We start from the raw sequence: 16,359 nt of genomic DNA on the forward strand, positions 1-16,359 counted from the left end.
ATTAACATTAAAAAGCTATGAAAAATTATATCACAAATGAATGCCGTTGTAAATAGACACTGTGTGGTGTAGTGGTTAAGAGCAGTAGACTCGTAATCTGGTGAACCGGGTTCGCGTCTCCGCTCCTCCACTTGCAGCTGCTGGGTGACCTTGGGCTAGTCACACTTCTTTGAAGTCTCTCAGCCCCACTCACCTCACAGAGTGTTTGTTGTGGGGGAGGAAGGGAAAGGAGAATGTTAGCCGCTTTGAGACTCCTTCGGGTAGTGATAAAGTGGGATATCAAATCCAAACTTCTTCTTCTTCTTCTTCTTCTTCTTCTTCTTCTTCTTCTTCTTCTAGACACTTTTACATTGGATATCACAAACTGTAGCTCTTGCATTTCATAGACACATGGCTTCGTGGCTTACCGTTCCCCCCCCCCCCACCATGCCTATTTAACTGCCTACTAAAGAGAACCTTCGGCCATCTAATAAAGGCTCTGATCTGAAAAAACAGATACCACAATAAATTTGTTAATATTTACTGTGCCACAAGACTTGTTTTTGCTGCAACAGACTAGGGATTCCTCCAAGGCTTGGTCCCTGAGGTCTACTCAGTATTTCATAGACACTAATATACTATATACATATACTAATGTATACTAATGGTTTCTGTTACAATACATGGGAGGGAGACTATGGCTGGATCTACACTGATCTGGAAAATGCTATTTAAAAACACTTTAAAAATATAGCTTGCAGTGCAATTTCCCATTGGCCACAGATCACTGCTCTACAGCACTCTCTGGTGTCACATTTTTAGAACACATTTTAATGTTATAATTCACCAGTGTAGATTTATCCTACAATCTAGGGTAAAAAAATCTGCCTCTCCTCCTTACTGCTCAATATACTTGAACTGCTTCCCAGAACACCTGTGCAATGCTATGTTTCTTACTTCCATCCAGTCTCATTTCAGAACCCATCTTTTCTATGATGCCTTTTCTTTACTCCTCTAGTTCTCATGCCCAGCATGTATAAGCCAATATAGGACTTTATCCAACAGTGGCTTTGCCTTAGAAGCGCTTCCACTTCTGCAGCTGATTGTTGCTGTCTCCACTTACCAGGGCATCTGAAACCCACTCCTAAATATTTGGTAGATATGACATGGAGGACAGCAAATGGAAAAGAAGGATTGGTAAAAGTGTTATGTTAGCAGAAGTGCTTCTGCTAGTACAAAGCCCTCAATGGATGCCACACTGTGCAAATAAGTAGACTAGAGAGCATTTATAAGAAATATGAACTTAACACACTCCATACTATTTATTTGATGCAGAGCATGTTTTGTAACTTGGGGTGAAAGGAGTACAATTTCCTTTCAGTCAGGGAGAGGGGAAAATCCTTCCCTAAAGGTGTGGAGGATGACAGCATGTCTGTAGCAGTATGAATGTTGCCTGTCCAATTAAGTGCTGCCAGATGTAGTAATAAATCATAGACCAGTAATCGTTATAGGTTTGGGGTTATAGGTTTCTTATAACGGCCTTAGTCCAGTATACCTGAAGGAGCATCTCCACCCTCATTGTTCTGCCCGGACACTGAGGTCCAGTGCCAAGGGCCTTCTGGCGGTTCTCTCACTACGAGAAGCCAAGTTACAGGGAACCAGGCAGAGGGCCTTCTCGGTAGTGGCACCCGCCCTGTGGAACGCCCTCCCACCAGATGTCAAAGAGGAAAACAACTACCAGACTTTTAGAACAGTGTTTTTCAACCACTGTTCCGCGGCACACTAGTGTGCCGCGAGATGTTGCCTGGTGTGCCGTGGGAAAAATTGAAAAATTCGAAAGATTTTAAAAAAAAATATTCCAGCCAGAATATCAGCTTTGTGTTCAGCTAAACAGGCCCTGATTGCGCACTGAATAAAGTATTTTATAATTTTTCATATTTCTGTTTACTTACTGTTTCATAATAAAGTAATTATAAAATACTTTCTTTGTGTTTATTTGATTCCTATTCAAGAGAATTACTTTATATATAGTCAATATAGGCACAGAGTTAAATTTTTTAACATTTTCTAATGGTGGTGTGCCTCGTGATTTTTTTCATGAAACAAGTGTGCCTTTGCCCAAAAAAGGTTGAAAAACACTGTTTTAGAAGACATCTGAAGGCAGCCCTGTTTAGGGAGGCTTTTAATGTTTAATAGATTATTGCATTTTAATGTTCTGTTGGAAGCCGCCCAGAGTGGCTGGCGAAACCCAGCCAGATGGGCGGGGTATAAATAAATTATTATTATTATTATTATTATTATTATTATTATTATTATTATTAGGGTGTGCCTGAGCCCCTCTTCCAATTCCTGGATCCAGCATGGATTCACTTGCTGCAGTAGCCAAGTCAGCCTGGGAATAGCCTGCTAATGATAGTTTGTTACTGTTAAGGGAACAAAGGGAGTGGCTCTGTGCAAGAGGACAAATGGGGGGCCTCCCCCACGCAGCTGTCTGTTGGTTAGAAATGCAAAAGGTCAGAGTCGAAAGTTATGTCAGCTAGAAACTGAATGCAAAAGCTGCAGGCTGGAAAGGCAGAGAGAGAGAGCTGTGGCTATGGGAGAAGCTGGGCTTCATTTAGGTGTTAATGCTGTGAACCCCTCCACTGTAGGTTCAAATTGTATATACAGGCAATACTTGTTTTGCACAGGGGTTCTGTTCTGGACCTCCGCGCACATCGGCAGAGCGTGCGTAAGCCCGTTCCGCACCTTTTCATAACATCTTTATGACATCTTGGGGCTACTGGGTTTAGTGCTGTGCGTGTGCGCGTGGTCGCACATCATGCAGATGCACCTAAATCAGGCATTACCTGTATGTGTAAATAAACCTTCATAAAGTCACCAGTCTCTGCTGTGCCTCAAAAAGAAGCATGAGCTCTGGGTAAGCACCTGGAACCTTTGGAATCTCGCACCACTCAGCGATGGGGGGGGGGAGAGGTTGCGTATGTACATTTATTTGCATGGTGTACTGTACAGGTAAAACTCGAAAAATTAGAATATCGTGGAAAAGTCCATTTATGTAAGCAATTGTTTTCATTAGCTATTGGAGTTTAATATATGACATAGACTCATGACATGCAAAGCGAGATATGTCAAGCCTTTATTTGTTATAATTGTGATGATTATGGCGAACAGCTGATGAAAACCCCATCAGAAATGAACCTTTCCATGATATTCTAATTTTTCGAGTTTCACCTGTATATTCTGCACCTCCACCATAGATTTATGAGCTAAAAGAAAAGAGCAAATAGATGCAGCTTTCCAAATCACTTGCTACCTACCAGGCTAATGAACTCCAGTAGGCATCTGTAAAAAAGCACAAGGCTTCCTCACTGCCCCAATACATATATAGATGATATAGATATAGATATATCCCGACAAATTTGAACACAATAGCACTCTCCTCCTGTGGTTTCCAGCCACTCGGATTCAGAAGCGTACTAAAAGCTGAGCATAGCCATGGCAAATAATGATTGTTTAACATACCTCATAGGACTGTTCAGTGTATAAAATGGGGTACAGGAGAAACATGCCTGTCACCTTGAGTTCCTTGGAAGAAATGTAGAATATAAATGTGACGATTTTAAATAAAGATACATATTTAATGATTTTCTGCTTGGCTTATCCACAGAAAGCAAATGCAGTAAATATCCAGACAATACTGTTTTCACTGCTATTTTTCTTATTTTTCTAGAATAAGAGGTGCAGGAGGAACTCATCACAAATGCCTCCCTTGTTCTCTTATAATGGCAATGGAGCCCAGTTGAGAGGTGCTGGAACTGGGTTCTGGTGAGTTCCAGCTGAAAAAAAAAAAGCCATGACTGTATTCTAAAAACAAAAAAACAAAAAACCCTTTACAAATGTGCTACATAAATCCTAAGTTCAACTTTCTTATAGGTGACTATGAGTGCATTGTCCCAGAAGCGTATAACAAAGAGCTGACAGAATCGTAGCTGAGCAAGCTAGCAAATCCCTAGCCTGTGGTTTGATCCGGCTGGGCTGTTGTCTGCGATGAACGTACTTTGGCACACTATTTTCTTCTAGGTTTGGGGAATAATTTCACTCTATTCAGAACCAGGGCTTTAAGGCCCAATATATTAGACTGGAACAACGTATTTCCTAGTTTGTCACAGTTTTAGCTAATAACATAAGCGCTTTTTCCGTCCAACTGCACATTTTCTTGTTCTGATTCATTAATTATATTTAAATAGAGGTTGTCACGTGATAAGCGCTCAGGTGGCCTCTTGCTTAGCGCGCCTAGAGAGCTGCGTCGGCAGTTGTGATTGGTCAGATGCCTGGGACTAAATAACGCGCCAAACGCGCCCAAAGCCTGTTTACTGCGCATTTAACCGCCAGCGACAGAACCCGCCTCTTTCCAGCTCAAAGCCAATCAGTACCAAGCACAATTATTCACATGAGGACAGCCGGGGGCGGGATGCCGGCGGCCCACCCACCCTAGGAGATTTTCGAATTCTGTTGGCCGGAGACGGGCAAGCGCCAGCCAATGGCTGAGCTCCGCTACGGCTAAGTCCCACCCAGCTGTTCTCTTTCCCCAGCCGCCCGCCTTTGAAGTGAGGGAAACACAGCGCGTTCCCCGCACGCCATTGGCCGCGGCAGCCCGCCACTCTCCTGACGTCCGCGCCCGACTTGGTGATTGGTTCCGCCCAGGCGCGAAATGTAACGCGGGAAAGTCTTGGATTCGGTGGCGGCGGCGGCGGCGGCGGCGGTCAGGGTTGCGGCCGCTGCTGGGTGACAAGCCGCGTGTGGGAAGAGGCCGCGGGTGCTTCGGGAGTCGGAGCGCGGTTGCCGGCGTCCGGCTTCCCTGAGGGGGCAAAGCTCTGCCTGCTTCCCTGCCATGCACCCCTGAGGTGTCCCCTCCGGGCACCGAAGAAGAGCCGAGGGCGGCGGCGGCCGGGCAGCGGATCGCACCGTGCGAGAGGGCGAGTCCCGGTGCAGGATGTCCGAGCGGCCGGGCCTTCCCGCGCCCGTCATCATGTGCCCGGGCGACTCCCCGAAGCGCGTCCTGGTCTCTGTCATCAAGACCACCCCCGTCAAGCCGCCCCGCGGAGGCGATGGCCGCGCCCCTCCGCCGCCGCCCATCCCCACCAGCCCGGGCTTCAGCGACTTCATGGTCTACCCGTGGCGGTGGGGGGAGAACGCGCACAACGTCACCCTCAGCCCCCCGCCGGCCACGCCGCAGCCTCTCCGCGATGGCGGCGGCGGAGGAGGAGGACCAGGGGGCGGCGGCGGCGGCGGCGGCGTCCGTGGAGCCGCGGGGCGCTCGGGCGGAGAGGACGAGGAGGCGGGCAGCCCGGACAGCGGCATCGGGGGCGGCGGGCACTTGAGGGTGAGTTCGGCGCCGAAGGGGTTAAGAGCCCCTGGAGGGGGCGGGGCGGGGAAAGGCGCGCGGCGGCGGTTGAAGGGAAAGGGCTCCCGAAGACCTTTTTTTTAAAGGGTTCCTGGCCAACGTCCGCCCGGCCCCGCCCCCTCGGGGCGCGAGGGTGCTAATTTGTGTGTGTGTGCGCGCGCGCAGTTAAGTCACTTCCGCGAGTGATTCACGCCCTGGGTGACGACACCTCCGCGCGCCAAAAGCGGGCGTGTAGTGTGTGTGTGTGTGTGTGTATGGAGAGGTCCCCCCCCTCGCGCGCCGCCGTTTTTCCCCGCGTGGTAGCGCGCGCGCACCCTCGAAATTCGCGGCTGGGTGCGCAGGACCAGCTCCCTTTGGGCTCGCGTGCGCGCGCTCTTTGCCCTTTAAATAATAATAACAACAAAGAGGCAGCAACCTCGCCTCCTTATGTCCGGTCGATACAACTCCTAAATAAACGGCAATCTTCTGCTTCCTGAATATGTGGCATGCACATTTTGTTTATTTTTTACATATTACATTTCTAACCCACCTGAGTCGTGGTTTGAACCCCGACCTCCCAGGTCCCAGCCTGATGCTCACTTCTTTCTTCTTTGGCGATCACTCCTAGCCCAGTAAGATTGTCTTCCATTAACACAGTCTTAACAGTGTGTATCTGAAGAAGTGTGCATGCACACGAAAGCTCATACCAGGAACAAACTCAGTTGGTCTCTAAGGTGCTACTAGAAAGAATTTTCGATTTTGTTTTGACAGTCTTAACAGTGAGGCCGTAAGTGACTGTGGAGGCCAATTCTGGACCCACACTCCTTCCACAGTCAGGACATTGGTTTCCAGGCAGGAGTTGATCACGGTGAGGGTTTGCCAAGCGTGCCTTCCTCTTAGCACGTTTTTCCTTTGCAATCCTGTGTTCGAGTGTCTTCAAAGCCCATGACACCTTTGGTCAAGGCTGTTCTCCAACTGGAGCACCCACAGGCCAGTGTTTCTCAGTTGTTGGTGTTTATACTACTATTTTTTTTTTTTAGACTTGCCTTGAGACCTTAAACCTCTTTTATTGACCACCAGCATTACGCTTTCCATTTTTAAGTTCGGAATAGAGTAGTTGCTTTGGAAGACGATAAACAGGCATCCAACATGACCAGTCGAACGAAGTTGATGTTGAAGAATCATCGCTTCAACACTGGTGATCTTTGCTGGAATTAGTTCTCCTGTCTTCTCAAGTAATGTGTAAAATAGAGAACATGCTTCCTGAATATGTGGCATACACATACCCCCAGACAGTGGTTGTGAACGCTGCCACAATTAAACACCATTCTAAGCTCTTTTTCTTTCGAGACTCGCAGAAAGGCAGGGATAAGAGAGCCACATGCTGACCTAGGCATGAGCATCTTCACAATGCCAGGCCCTCTAAGTGCCCCCATGTTGGAGGGTATGGAGATATGTGACCCCCGAGCTAAGGAGATACAATTCAATCTGTTTATTTCAGTTGTAGGCTAGCATTTAACTAAGGGGATAAGTAATGCAACCTTTAGACGAAATCTAAAGGCAGCCCTATATAGGGAAGTTTTTAAATGTTTAGTGTTTTATTAGGTTTTTATTTGTGTTGGAAGCCGCCCAGAGTGGCTGAGCCAACCCTGTCAGATGATCGTGGTATAATAATAAAATTATTGCCATTATTATAGAATAAGATGGCCCTGCAGATGATCACTGCAGATGGTGACAGCAGTCACGAAATTAAAAGACGCCTGCTTCTTGGGAGAAAAGAAATGACAAACCTAGACAACATCTTAAAAAGCAAAGACATCACCTTGCCGACAAAGGTCCGTATAGTTAAAGCTATGGTTTTCCCAGTAGTAATGTATGGAAGTGAGAGCTGGACCATAAAGAAGGCTGATCGCCGAAGAATTGATGCTTTTGAATTATGGTGCTGGAGGAGACTCTTGAGAGTCCCATGGACTGCAAGAAGATCAAACCTATCCATTCTCAAAGAAATCAGCCCTGAGTGCTCACTAGAAGGACAGATCCTGAAGTTGAGGCTCCAGTACTTTGGCCACCTCATGAGAAGAGAAGACTCCCTAGAAAAGACCCTGATGTTGGGAAAGATGGAGGGCACAAGGAGAAGGGGACGACAGAGGATGAGATGGTTGGACAGTGTTCTCGAAGCTACTAACATGAGTTTGGCCAAACTGCGGGAGGCAGTGAAGGATAGGCGTGCCTGGCGTGCTCTGGTCCATGGGGTCACGAAGAGTCGGACACGACTGAACGACTGAACAACAACAACAACAACAAGATGGCCCTATTTTCATTGGAGAAATGTTGGAGGGTGTGCAATGCGATGCCAGACTGGCATGGTGCAAAGTGCCCAGTAAGATACCAAGCACAATAAGATATAATTAGATATAATGTAGATATTAAATGTATTGATTGCACAGTCAGCAAACAGGTGCTGACAAAAATGCCAGTGTTTTGTGCTCTAGCAGGTTGTGACTGATGAATACTGTAGTTTTGTGCCAGGAAATGCCTGCAACTGCTCCACTGGCCTATGAGCTGAGGTCTAATGCCCCACCACCTTTTATATAGTAGTTCTTGGGAAGCATTTGTTAATGGCCTGTTTATTTTCCAGGATGGGACTAGGAGAGGTCGACCAAGAGCAGACACTGTCCGAGATCTAATAAGCGAGGGAGAGCACTCTTCAAGCAGGATTCGTTGTAGTGTTTGCAACAGAGTATTCCCACGAGAAAAGTCTTTACAGGCCCACAAAAGAACTCACACTGGTAAGTGGAACAAGTCAATAAGGGGGGAAATCAAGCATGGATATTCTGTCAAAGCATGGATCTTGGAGAAAAATACACTTAAGGTGTTTGTTATGAACTAATTGGAATTTGTGATAGGGTGGAATTTCATAACATCATACCATCTGTTTGTAATAGTACAACAATCGCATTGCAGTTACAATCTGAAATCCAGGTGAAGTAGTCTTGGAAGTATTCATTCCAAGGGTGTCAACTGGGATAGCTCAGTTGGTAGAGCATGAGACTCTTAATCCCAGGGTTGTGTGTTCGAGCCCCACATTGGGCAAAAGATTCTGCACTGCAAGGGGTTGGACTAGATAACCCTTGTGGTCCCTTTCCAGCTCTATGATCGCTGACACTTAAAGAAATGAGAGCAAGTATTTCACACATTCAATCATGTCATAGAGGCTTCTTTAGTTTCTTCCTTGCTTATAACGTTTTTGTGAGAGAGATGCATTTACTTGGGGGGGGCTCAAATAATTCCCCTGAACTGCACATGTTCCATATTTCCTTGTTGCTCTTTTGTAAATCTGTCTCTTAATAAACACTCTAGCTTCACCACAGTATGAAATACTGTGATAGTCTTTTAATTACATTTATACTTGGCCTGGGTCTTGCTTCCAAGTGAACAAACACAAGATGATCACCTGTCTTTTTGGGGTGGGAAGTAGGTGGTTGGTTTGCATCTTCTGTTTTTTTCTCTTTCCTCAAACTCCTAAGTTGGTCACAAGGATTCTGCTTCTTCATGTTTATCCAGGCAGAAGGTGACAACAAGACACTCTGAAGCTTTTGGCGCTTGCTTTGGAATTGTGGCCACTAGCCTGCTAAGATTTGGGAGTGAACCTAAGGCAGTTCAGGTGCCCAATACAAAGACTTGCTAGGTTCAGCCCAGCAGAGCAGAAGTGAAGGAGGAATGATTTTGCATTCTGCAGTTTCTCATTCCTCCCTTAGCATGCCCCCAACATATCGGGCCTACAGCATCAAAGCTCTGACATATGTTGGACTAACACACTTGAGATTTCAGGGGTGATGCGGAAGGGAAATCCAACACCAGAACTCCCTGCAGTGACAGGTCTCTGGCACTGTCCAAAGGGCTATAGCAGGGACCAGCAAACTTTTTCAGCAGGGGGCCAGTCCACTGTCCCTCAGACTTTGTGGGGGGCTGGACTATATTTTTGGGGGGTGGGGGATGAACAAATTGCTATGCCCCACAAATAGCCCAGAGATGCATTTTAAATAAAAGGACACATTCTACTCATGTAAAAATACGCGGATTCCCGGACCATCCATGGGCCAGATTTAGAAGGCGATTGGGCCACATCCGGACCCCGGGCCTTAGTTTGCCTACCCAGCAACTTCCAAGTGACTGTGGCCAACTTCCAAGTGACTGTGATCTACTCACAGAGTTAAAAACTGGAAGTGATCTACCCCCTTTTGGGGGGTTCAGGTCAAAATTGTTGAGCTTTAGGGAAGAGGAAAGCAACGTTGAGCTTTTTTAAGGAAGGAAACCCCTGTTTTTGATGGTTCAGGTCATTTTCAGGGTGCAGGGCAAAAATGTTGAGGTTTTTTGGGGAACCAAAGTTTTTTAGCTTCTTTGGGGGGCAGTGATCTACCACAGGCGTCCAGTGATCTACCGGTAGATCACAATCTATCTGTTGGACATGCCTGGGCTATAGGATTGTCCTTTCAGTGGGAGAACTTTGAACCAATGGGACTTCAAAGAATCTTAACTTTGAATAATGCCCATTCTGTTGGATTGTTTGAATGAGGAAATATAGGATGCATGGGCATAGCCAGCCCGGGGGGAGGGGGCAAGGAAGGACAGCTGCCCCCCAGCAATAAAAATAGCAAACTGAGCTTATGCCCCCACCCAACAAAAATCCTGGCTATGCCCATGATAGGATGTACCGGTACCTTTTGCAGTAACTTGGAAGCAGAGACTGTATATCAGAGAGATTGTGTAGTCAAGTAGCATGCCAGCTAGGGCACCAGCACTTGGTCCACTCTAAATTTTATGTACATCTTTGTTGTCCCTCAATTGTATCTGAAAGCAACTAAAAACATTTTAAAATTTGACAGCTTTACAATACTAACAAAAATAACACACTTTTCAGAATGAGTGTTCGGTGCTTTTATTTCTACAAGTACCCTTTTCAACCACATGATTGTTTTTTTTCCCTCAGGTGAAAGGCCTTATTTGTGTGACTACCCAGAGTGTGGGAAAGCTTTTGTTCAGAGTGGGCAACTTAAAACACACCAACGTCTCCATACAGGGGAAAAACCTTTTGTGTGCGCAGAAAATGGTGAGCCAAGACGGAATTACCTCTGTTCAAGTAAACTGCTGTGAATACAATTGGGAATAAGACGTGCCTGCTTCTAATATGTATTATATGAGAGGGGAGGAAGATTATGTGTACTATTAGTTTGAAAAATTAACAGTAAAATAAAGTGCTTTAAAAATCCATTGAAATCTATGGGAGGGTGTTTTAACTAATATTTAATTCCTCAGCTAAAACTGGTGATACTGAGTGCTTTACTTTGCCAATAATGTGTGAAAAGTAAGCATTTTTGAAATAATGCATCATGTAGTGAAGCACTAGGAGCACTGGGCGTGGGGGGTTTGGGATGGCTGAAAATTGTGAAAGCTGAAATTGAGTGCTTGAAGGTGGGGAGTATTTTGTGTAGGCCCCTTCCTTCCTTAAAAGGAGGGACCTATGGGGATTATATAAATTGAAGGGGGGAAAGCTATTTCATGGCCAGTCAGCATGTGTGGCCATAGGGCAATATATCCCATACATCTTTGGAATAAGTGGGGAGGGCATGCAAGAGAAATTTGGAAAGCTAAAGCGGCCCAGAACCTGAGAGTTTTATACACTGATTGGAACACGTAATCCAGAATTTTGGTTGCCAAGCGATAGTGTCTACTTTGTAAAAGAAAAACTCCACTTGGTGTATGTTTTTAATGTTATGTTTTCTGGGCTAAGCAGCAGTTGTGTTTTAAACATGGGAAGATAGTAGAATGTCTCTGTTTAAATTATTGGTATGTCTGTCTTGTCTTTTTAACAAGGATGCGTAAGCAGATTCACGCATGCAAACCGTCATTGTCCCAAACATCCATATGCAAAGCTGAGGAGAGAAGAACCAACAGACAGACTGAATAAAAAGCAAACTGCAGAGAACAAAGCTGTTGCTGAATGGCTAGCAAAGTAAGTTATTTCATTTAAAATACGAAGCTGTTTTATATACATTATTATTATTATTATTAAAATACTTTGTGATGTTTAAAAGCAATTCGTAAATGAATTAAGTTTAAAAGCATTGAGAATTGAGAACATTTTGTCATATCACATTGGATGTATTGTAAGTATGGCATTTCAAACCACACTCAGCAAGTCTTATTTTTTTAAGGCTTCTTATTCCTCCTCTTTTTTTTCTTTTTTTAAAAAGTATTTTTATTAAAGGTTTCTTGATTTACAGAAGTATTTTTTACATGTATCATTTTTACAAATAGTTTCATTTGTTGAGACATTGGGAAGAAAAAGGGGGAAAGAGGTGGGCAGGGGGGAGGATGGATGGGGCTGGGATCGGCTGATGATGTTTCTATTTTACTTAATATATGTAGGGTTTGATGTCAGCGTTGCTTGTGCAGGTTCTCTGTTGTTCGCTTGTGTTCCTTTGGTGGTGAGAGAGGTTGGGGTTGGCCTAGGGTGTGGCTGCTCATTTGTGGTTGGCTGTGGTGGTCTTTGTTTTCATGTGTGAGTGGTGGGTGTGGGTGTGGGTGTTTTGGATCAGGTTAGCCATATTGATTTGTATGCTGTTGGTAGATTTTCCAAGACAATAATGCCCGCTTACACCACAAAGAACTCATAACCCACCTACCTGGTACCAAGTAGTATGGGAAACAGCCCTACTAGAAAAACTAACCAAATAAGCTGAAACTGACACGGGGACAAATACAAGCCACACCCCGGTATGGCTCCCCTTTATTACACACACTGCCCAACAAGATAATGGACCAAAATTCTTATTCCTTCTTACCTCACAGTCGTCTTTGCTGTGAATGAACCAATCCTTTCCTTAGCTTAATTAAATGAAATCCAAGGGACTATCAGGCTACAGTGTTTCAGTTGCTATTTATAATGCTAGCGTTCATCTTTACTGACAGGTACTGGGAGATGAGAGAACAGCGCACTCCTACATTGAAAAGCAAAACTACTCATAAGCCTGACCAGGAGCAGCAGGATCCCATGGAATACCTTCAGTCTGAAGATGAGGAGGAGGAGGAAAAAAATATTGCCCATTCAGTTTCTTGTAGCCGCCTACAAGAACAGCGCGAACGCTTGCATGGAGCACTGGCACTCATTGAGCTTGCCAATTTGGCTGGGGCACCATTACGACAGTGATAGAAGAACTGGACCTGCTGATTAAAAAGTACTGCATTTGGTACTTAAAACCAGTTAGCTCCTGGGCATAAGCTAAGCACCTTATTTGCTTCTATAGGCTGCTATTCTGTAGAATTTATGAAGAATGTTGTCGCCCCAGAAAATGGGGTAAGAGAATTGCACTTTTTTTTTTGTATGAGAAAGTCAGATGTAAAGCTTTTTAAAGTATTTTGTAAATAGGAGACTGTATAATGCAGAGTGGGAAATGCTCATTTTATGGAAAGCTAGATTTGCAAAGTTAGGGCTTTGCTCTTAATCACAATTATGTGGAAGTGAGTCACTGCAATCAGTGGGGCTTGCCTCTGTGTAAAAGTGTGTAAAGTCAGAATTCCTGTCATTCTTTGATACAGTTTTCACAGGAAGCACTTTCTGAACTCGATTAGATTAGAATGATGGTACGTATATTCAAAGAAAATAGCTGAAACCTTTTTTAAAAAATTGGATGTAAACAGTGATGCAACCATGGTTTTTCAGACATCAATATTTTACCTAGCATTGCTCGCAAGAACGCTAGAAATAGCTGTTGTAACCTTGTAGCAGCATAGAATCACTGGGTAGTATGTCGTTCAGGATCTTCACTGTGACTACTGACATGGAGACTGACTTTCCTTTAGGTAGGCTGAGGTCTTGGCAGTCTCTTGGTTGAGTAGCACTTGTTGTTCCCAACAGAATATTGGGAACATTTGCACATTGTTGGACTCATCTATGATAACTGAGTGATACATATTGCAAATTCTAGGCATCATGGTAACATTCCATCAATTGAGGATTTCTTTCAGATTCAGACCCTATAACAATGGGATTTGTTTTTGGTAATGGGGATATTTACAGGGTAGCATTGGTTTTAGTAAAAGACAGCAAACACTAATACTGCTTCAGAAGATTTTATTGCAGATAGATATTTCTTGCATAACGCCACCTTATTGCTTCCATTTGAAATGTTACATACCAAGTTTTGTGTTCACTAGCTAGTACAGTTATTGATAAAAGTATTTGCTATACAATTAGTAAATTAGGCTTCCAGAAGTAGTTGCAAGTGTGGAATATATGGATTAGTATTTTTTCCCTTTCCCCCCAAATTAAGATATAGGGATAGCACTTAGTGTTCTTGAGCACTCAACGGAAAAAAAAGTTATAGCCTTAATAGTTTTAAGTTATCATATGCCAGGCATGTGCCTTTCATAGCGATTTGTGATCAAATTGAGTAGAGGTGCATAATAGACTAAGAGAATTTTATGCTCCTGTTTTTAGGGAAAAAATAAAGGCTATTGGCATAAAAATATAAACTATGTGATAATTGTCCTAACAACCACCTATTATTTAAGCATTTGTTGGACTTCATTCCTTCTGACCACAACAAATGAGCAAAGAATGTTATCTCCCAATGTAAAGTTTAATTAACAGATGTTTTGTCATTGGCAAGTTAAAGATGCATTTCCAGGGTTATACTTATATAGTGTCAAAGTCATTTTTGTATAACATTAAGAATTATGTATTAAAGCTGGCAGACAGCTAGAAAGGGGGAAGGTAGTGCAGTAGATGGATTTAAATTTCACTGTCACTTTTTGGCTTGCTAATTTCTTATGTTTGTTTGCCACCTCTGATTCTTTAAAGCCCTTGGGGAGAAAATCTAAGGACCCTCAAATGCCAACTTTGGTGCTTTCCCACAAAGGGAAAGACATTTTGCACTTCATGGAATCCAACCGATAACTTAAAGGTAAACTTACGACTGCAACATCTGGTATTGCGAGCAAGGCCTAATTCATTGTTGGTACACACAAACACATTCCCTTTTTTTCAGTCTATATTTACACAGAATGCATATTGAAAATATGCATTTAATTTTTTTTAAAAAAAAGAAAACCCTGCATACTAACTAGCTCAAGGCTAGTTGAGCTGCTTTACCAATTATGTATAAAATACATCTTTGGGGAAACTCCAGAATAAGTTACATTTGTGAAAAAGATTGGCTTTTTGAAATGGTGGTTCAAGAATTCTCTGCTTCATATGATTAAGCTGTACTTTTGGCATGAATGAAAATGCTGTAATTCTAATAAGCTTTGAATAAAAAGTTGCCTGAGTTTTAAAACTGTTTATGATGATACTGTTGCTTTGCATTGTATCCTAGAGATCATATGCTACATTCGGAAGTTCTGGTGCATGCACAGTGGTTCTGTGTCTCTGACTCGTGTATGTTGAAGAACTGGTTGGTACAGTTCTCTCTCTAATTTAACAGGAAATGCAAAGCACCTTGTGTGCATTTGAAACCTTGACTAATAAGCCTGTTTTTCTTCATATGCTTTCTTAGGGGCTAGCTTATTCTAGCACTGGAGAATATTTTTATTAAACAGTGAATGAGGAGAAGGAGCTACAAATACAGTCGTGGGGGGGAAATGTGCACCCTCTTTGAATTCTGTGGTTTTGCCTATCAGGACATAAAAGCAATCATTTTGTAGTTATCATTCTTGAGCTCTTTGAATATACACCCAAACTTCTTTAGCAATTCAGTGCCAGGTGCGTTGATGTTGAGTCACTTGTGCCAGCTACGAAAACCATGCTCCCCACCCTCACACGGAGAAGATTGGGAACTGTCCTGAATGTTTTCCACTTCTGAATAGCCTTTATTTCCCACGGTAGAATGATGGACGTAAAATTGGTTGGAGATGGCCTTAGAACCCTTCCCAGTTTCATGGGCAGCATCACTTGCTTCTCTAAGAGCATTGTGTCGTCTTTCCTCCTTGGCATTGTGTTAAAACACACATGAATGCTCCAGACCAGGAAACTGATAAAACTTCAGCTTTTTATAGAAGAGGGCAAATTTGCTGCCATACAGTTTGAATTCCTGTATATGCAGAGTTGAGTGTATTAGTATATGGTTAAGAGAATGTTTTTAACACGCTATTGTAGGCTTATAAGTATACATTCAAAATAAGATGTTGAGATCCTGATTTCTCAAGAAAGAATGTGAACGTCAATCCTGCTGTGAAGGGCTGAGAAAGTTAAATATGGATCAGTTGTGAAATAGAATGAGAAATGGGTTCTAGGATTTGCTGAAGGGGAAATATATATAGGTCATAAAAAGGCTGTTATGGCTGAGTAATGTTTGTCGTTTCAATTTGCCACTCTCATGGCAGTGTGCAAAAGCATTTGATCTCCAGGACTATTGGCATCCATCAGTCTCGAGACAATGGAGTTCGCCTCCGAGGGTGAAGTCAAACCGCTGCATTAGCAGCAACAAAGTGACCTTCCTTGGGTGCAAACCTGGGCAGTGTGTATGGAGGTCCTGGGCTGCCCAGATGACAAGACCCCACTCTCAGCCTTGCTGATGGGGTCTCCAGGAATGAATCTTTAATAAGGCATGTTGCTGTGCTTCATAATGGATTAGGAATAGAAGATCTCTCAGAAAACCCATTGTAACAGGTAAGACAGCAACCTGAGTTCTTAACAACAAAGGCACCAAAATGCAATGATAATAATGGATTATTCCTACTAATTATGGAAATTGCATCCATCTTTAACAGTACCTACTGAAGGGGTATTTCACCCCTTGCAGTGTAGCCTCTCTCTTAAACACATAAAGGCAACAGGTTTATTTAAAGGCTATCATATTGATTATAGCACTGTTTTCAATTGGTAGATACATAAAAGCAAAACCATAGTTCGTGGGGCTAAAAGCACTGAGATACAAGAATCACAGCCTGACATTTTTAGGAAACTTATAGAAGAGGGGATTCCCAATTCCCGTCTG

General features: G+C 43.6%; 1 protein-coding gene across 1 annotated transcript; it reads left to right on the forward strand.

The window, feature by feature from the left end:
• Positions 1–4,957: 4,957 nt before the first annotated feature.
• On the forward strand, positions 4,958–13,862 carry ZNF367 (zinc finger protein 367). Its single transcript, XM_033164389.1, has 5 exons — positions 4,958–5,362; positions 8,001–8,151; positions 10,353–10,472; positions 11,237–11,375; positions 12,335–13,862. Exons 1-5 carry the CDS (start codon positions 4,973–4,975, stop codon positions 12,570–12,572), a joined length of 1,038 nt encoding a protein of 345 aa, XP_033020280.1. The 5' UTR covers positions 4,958–4,972; the 3' UTR covers positions 12,573–13,862.
• Positions 13,863–16,359: the final 2,497 nt, after the last annotated feature.

The sequence above is a fragment of the Lacerta agilis genome, chromosome 11 (genome assembly GCF_009819535.1).
Source record: "Lacerta agilis isolate rLacAgi1 chromosome 11, rLacAgi1.pri, whole genome shotgun sequence".
NCBI lineage: Eukaryota > Metazoa > Chordata > Lepidosauria > Squamata > Lacertidae > Lacerta > Lacerta agilis.

Coding starts and splice junctions, on each gene's coding strand:
- ZNF367 (XM_033164389.1), top strand. CDS start 4,973: ATGTCCGAGCGGCCGGGCCTTCCCGCGCCCGTCATCATGTGCCCGGGC. Junction 5,363..8,000: donor GGGGCGGCGGGCACTTGAGG/GTGAGTTCGGCG, acceptor TTTATTTTCCAG/GATGGGACTAGGAGAGGTCG. Junction 10,473..11,236: donor TTTTGTGTGCGCAGAAAATG/GTGAGCCAAGAC, acceptor CTTTTTAACAAG/GATGCGTAAGCAGATTCACG.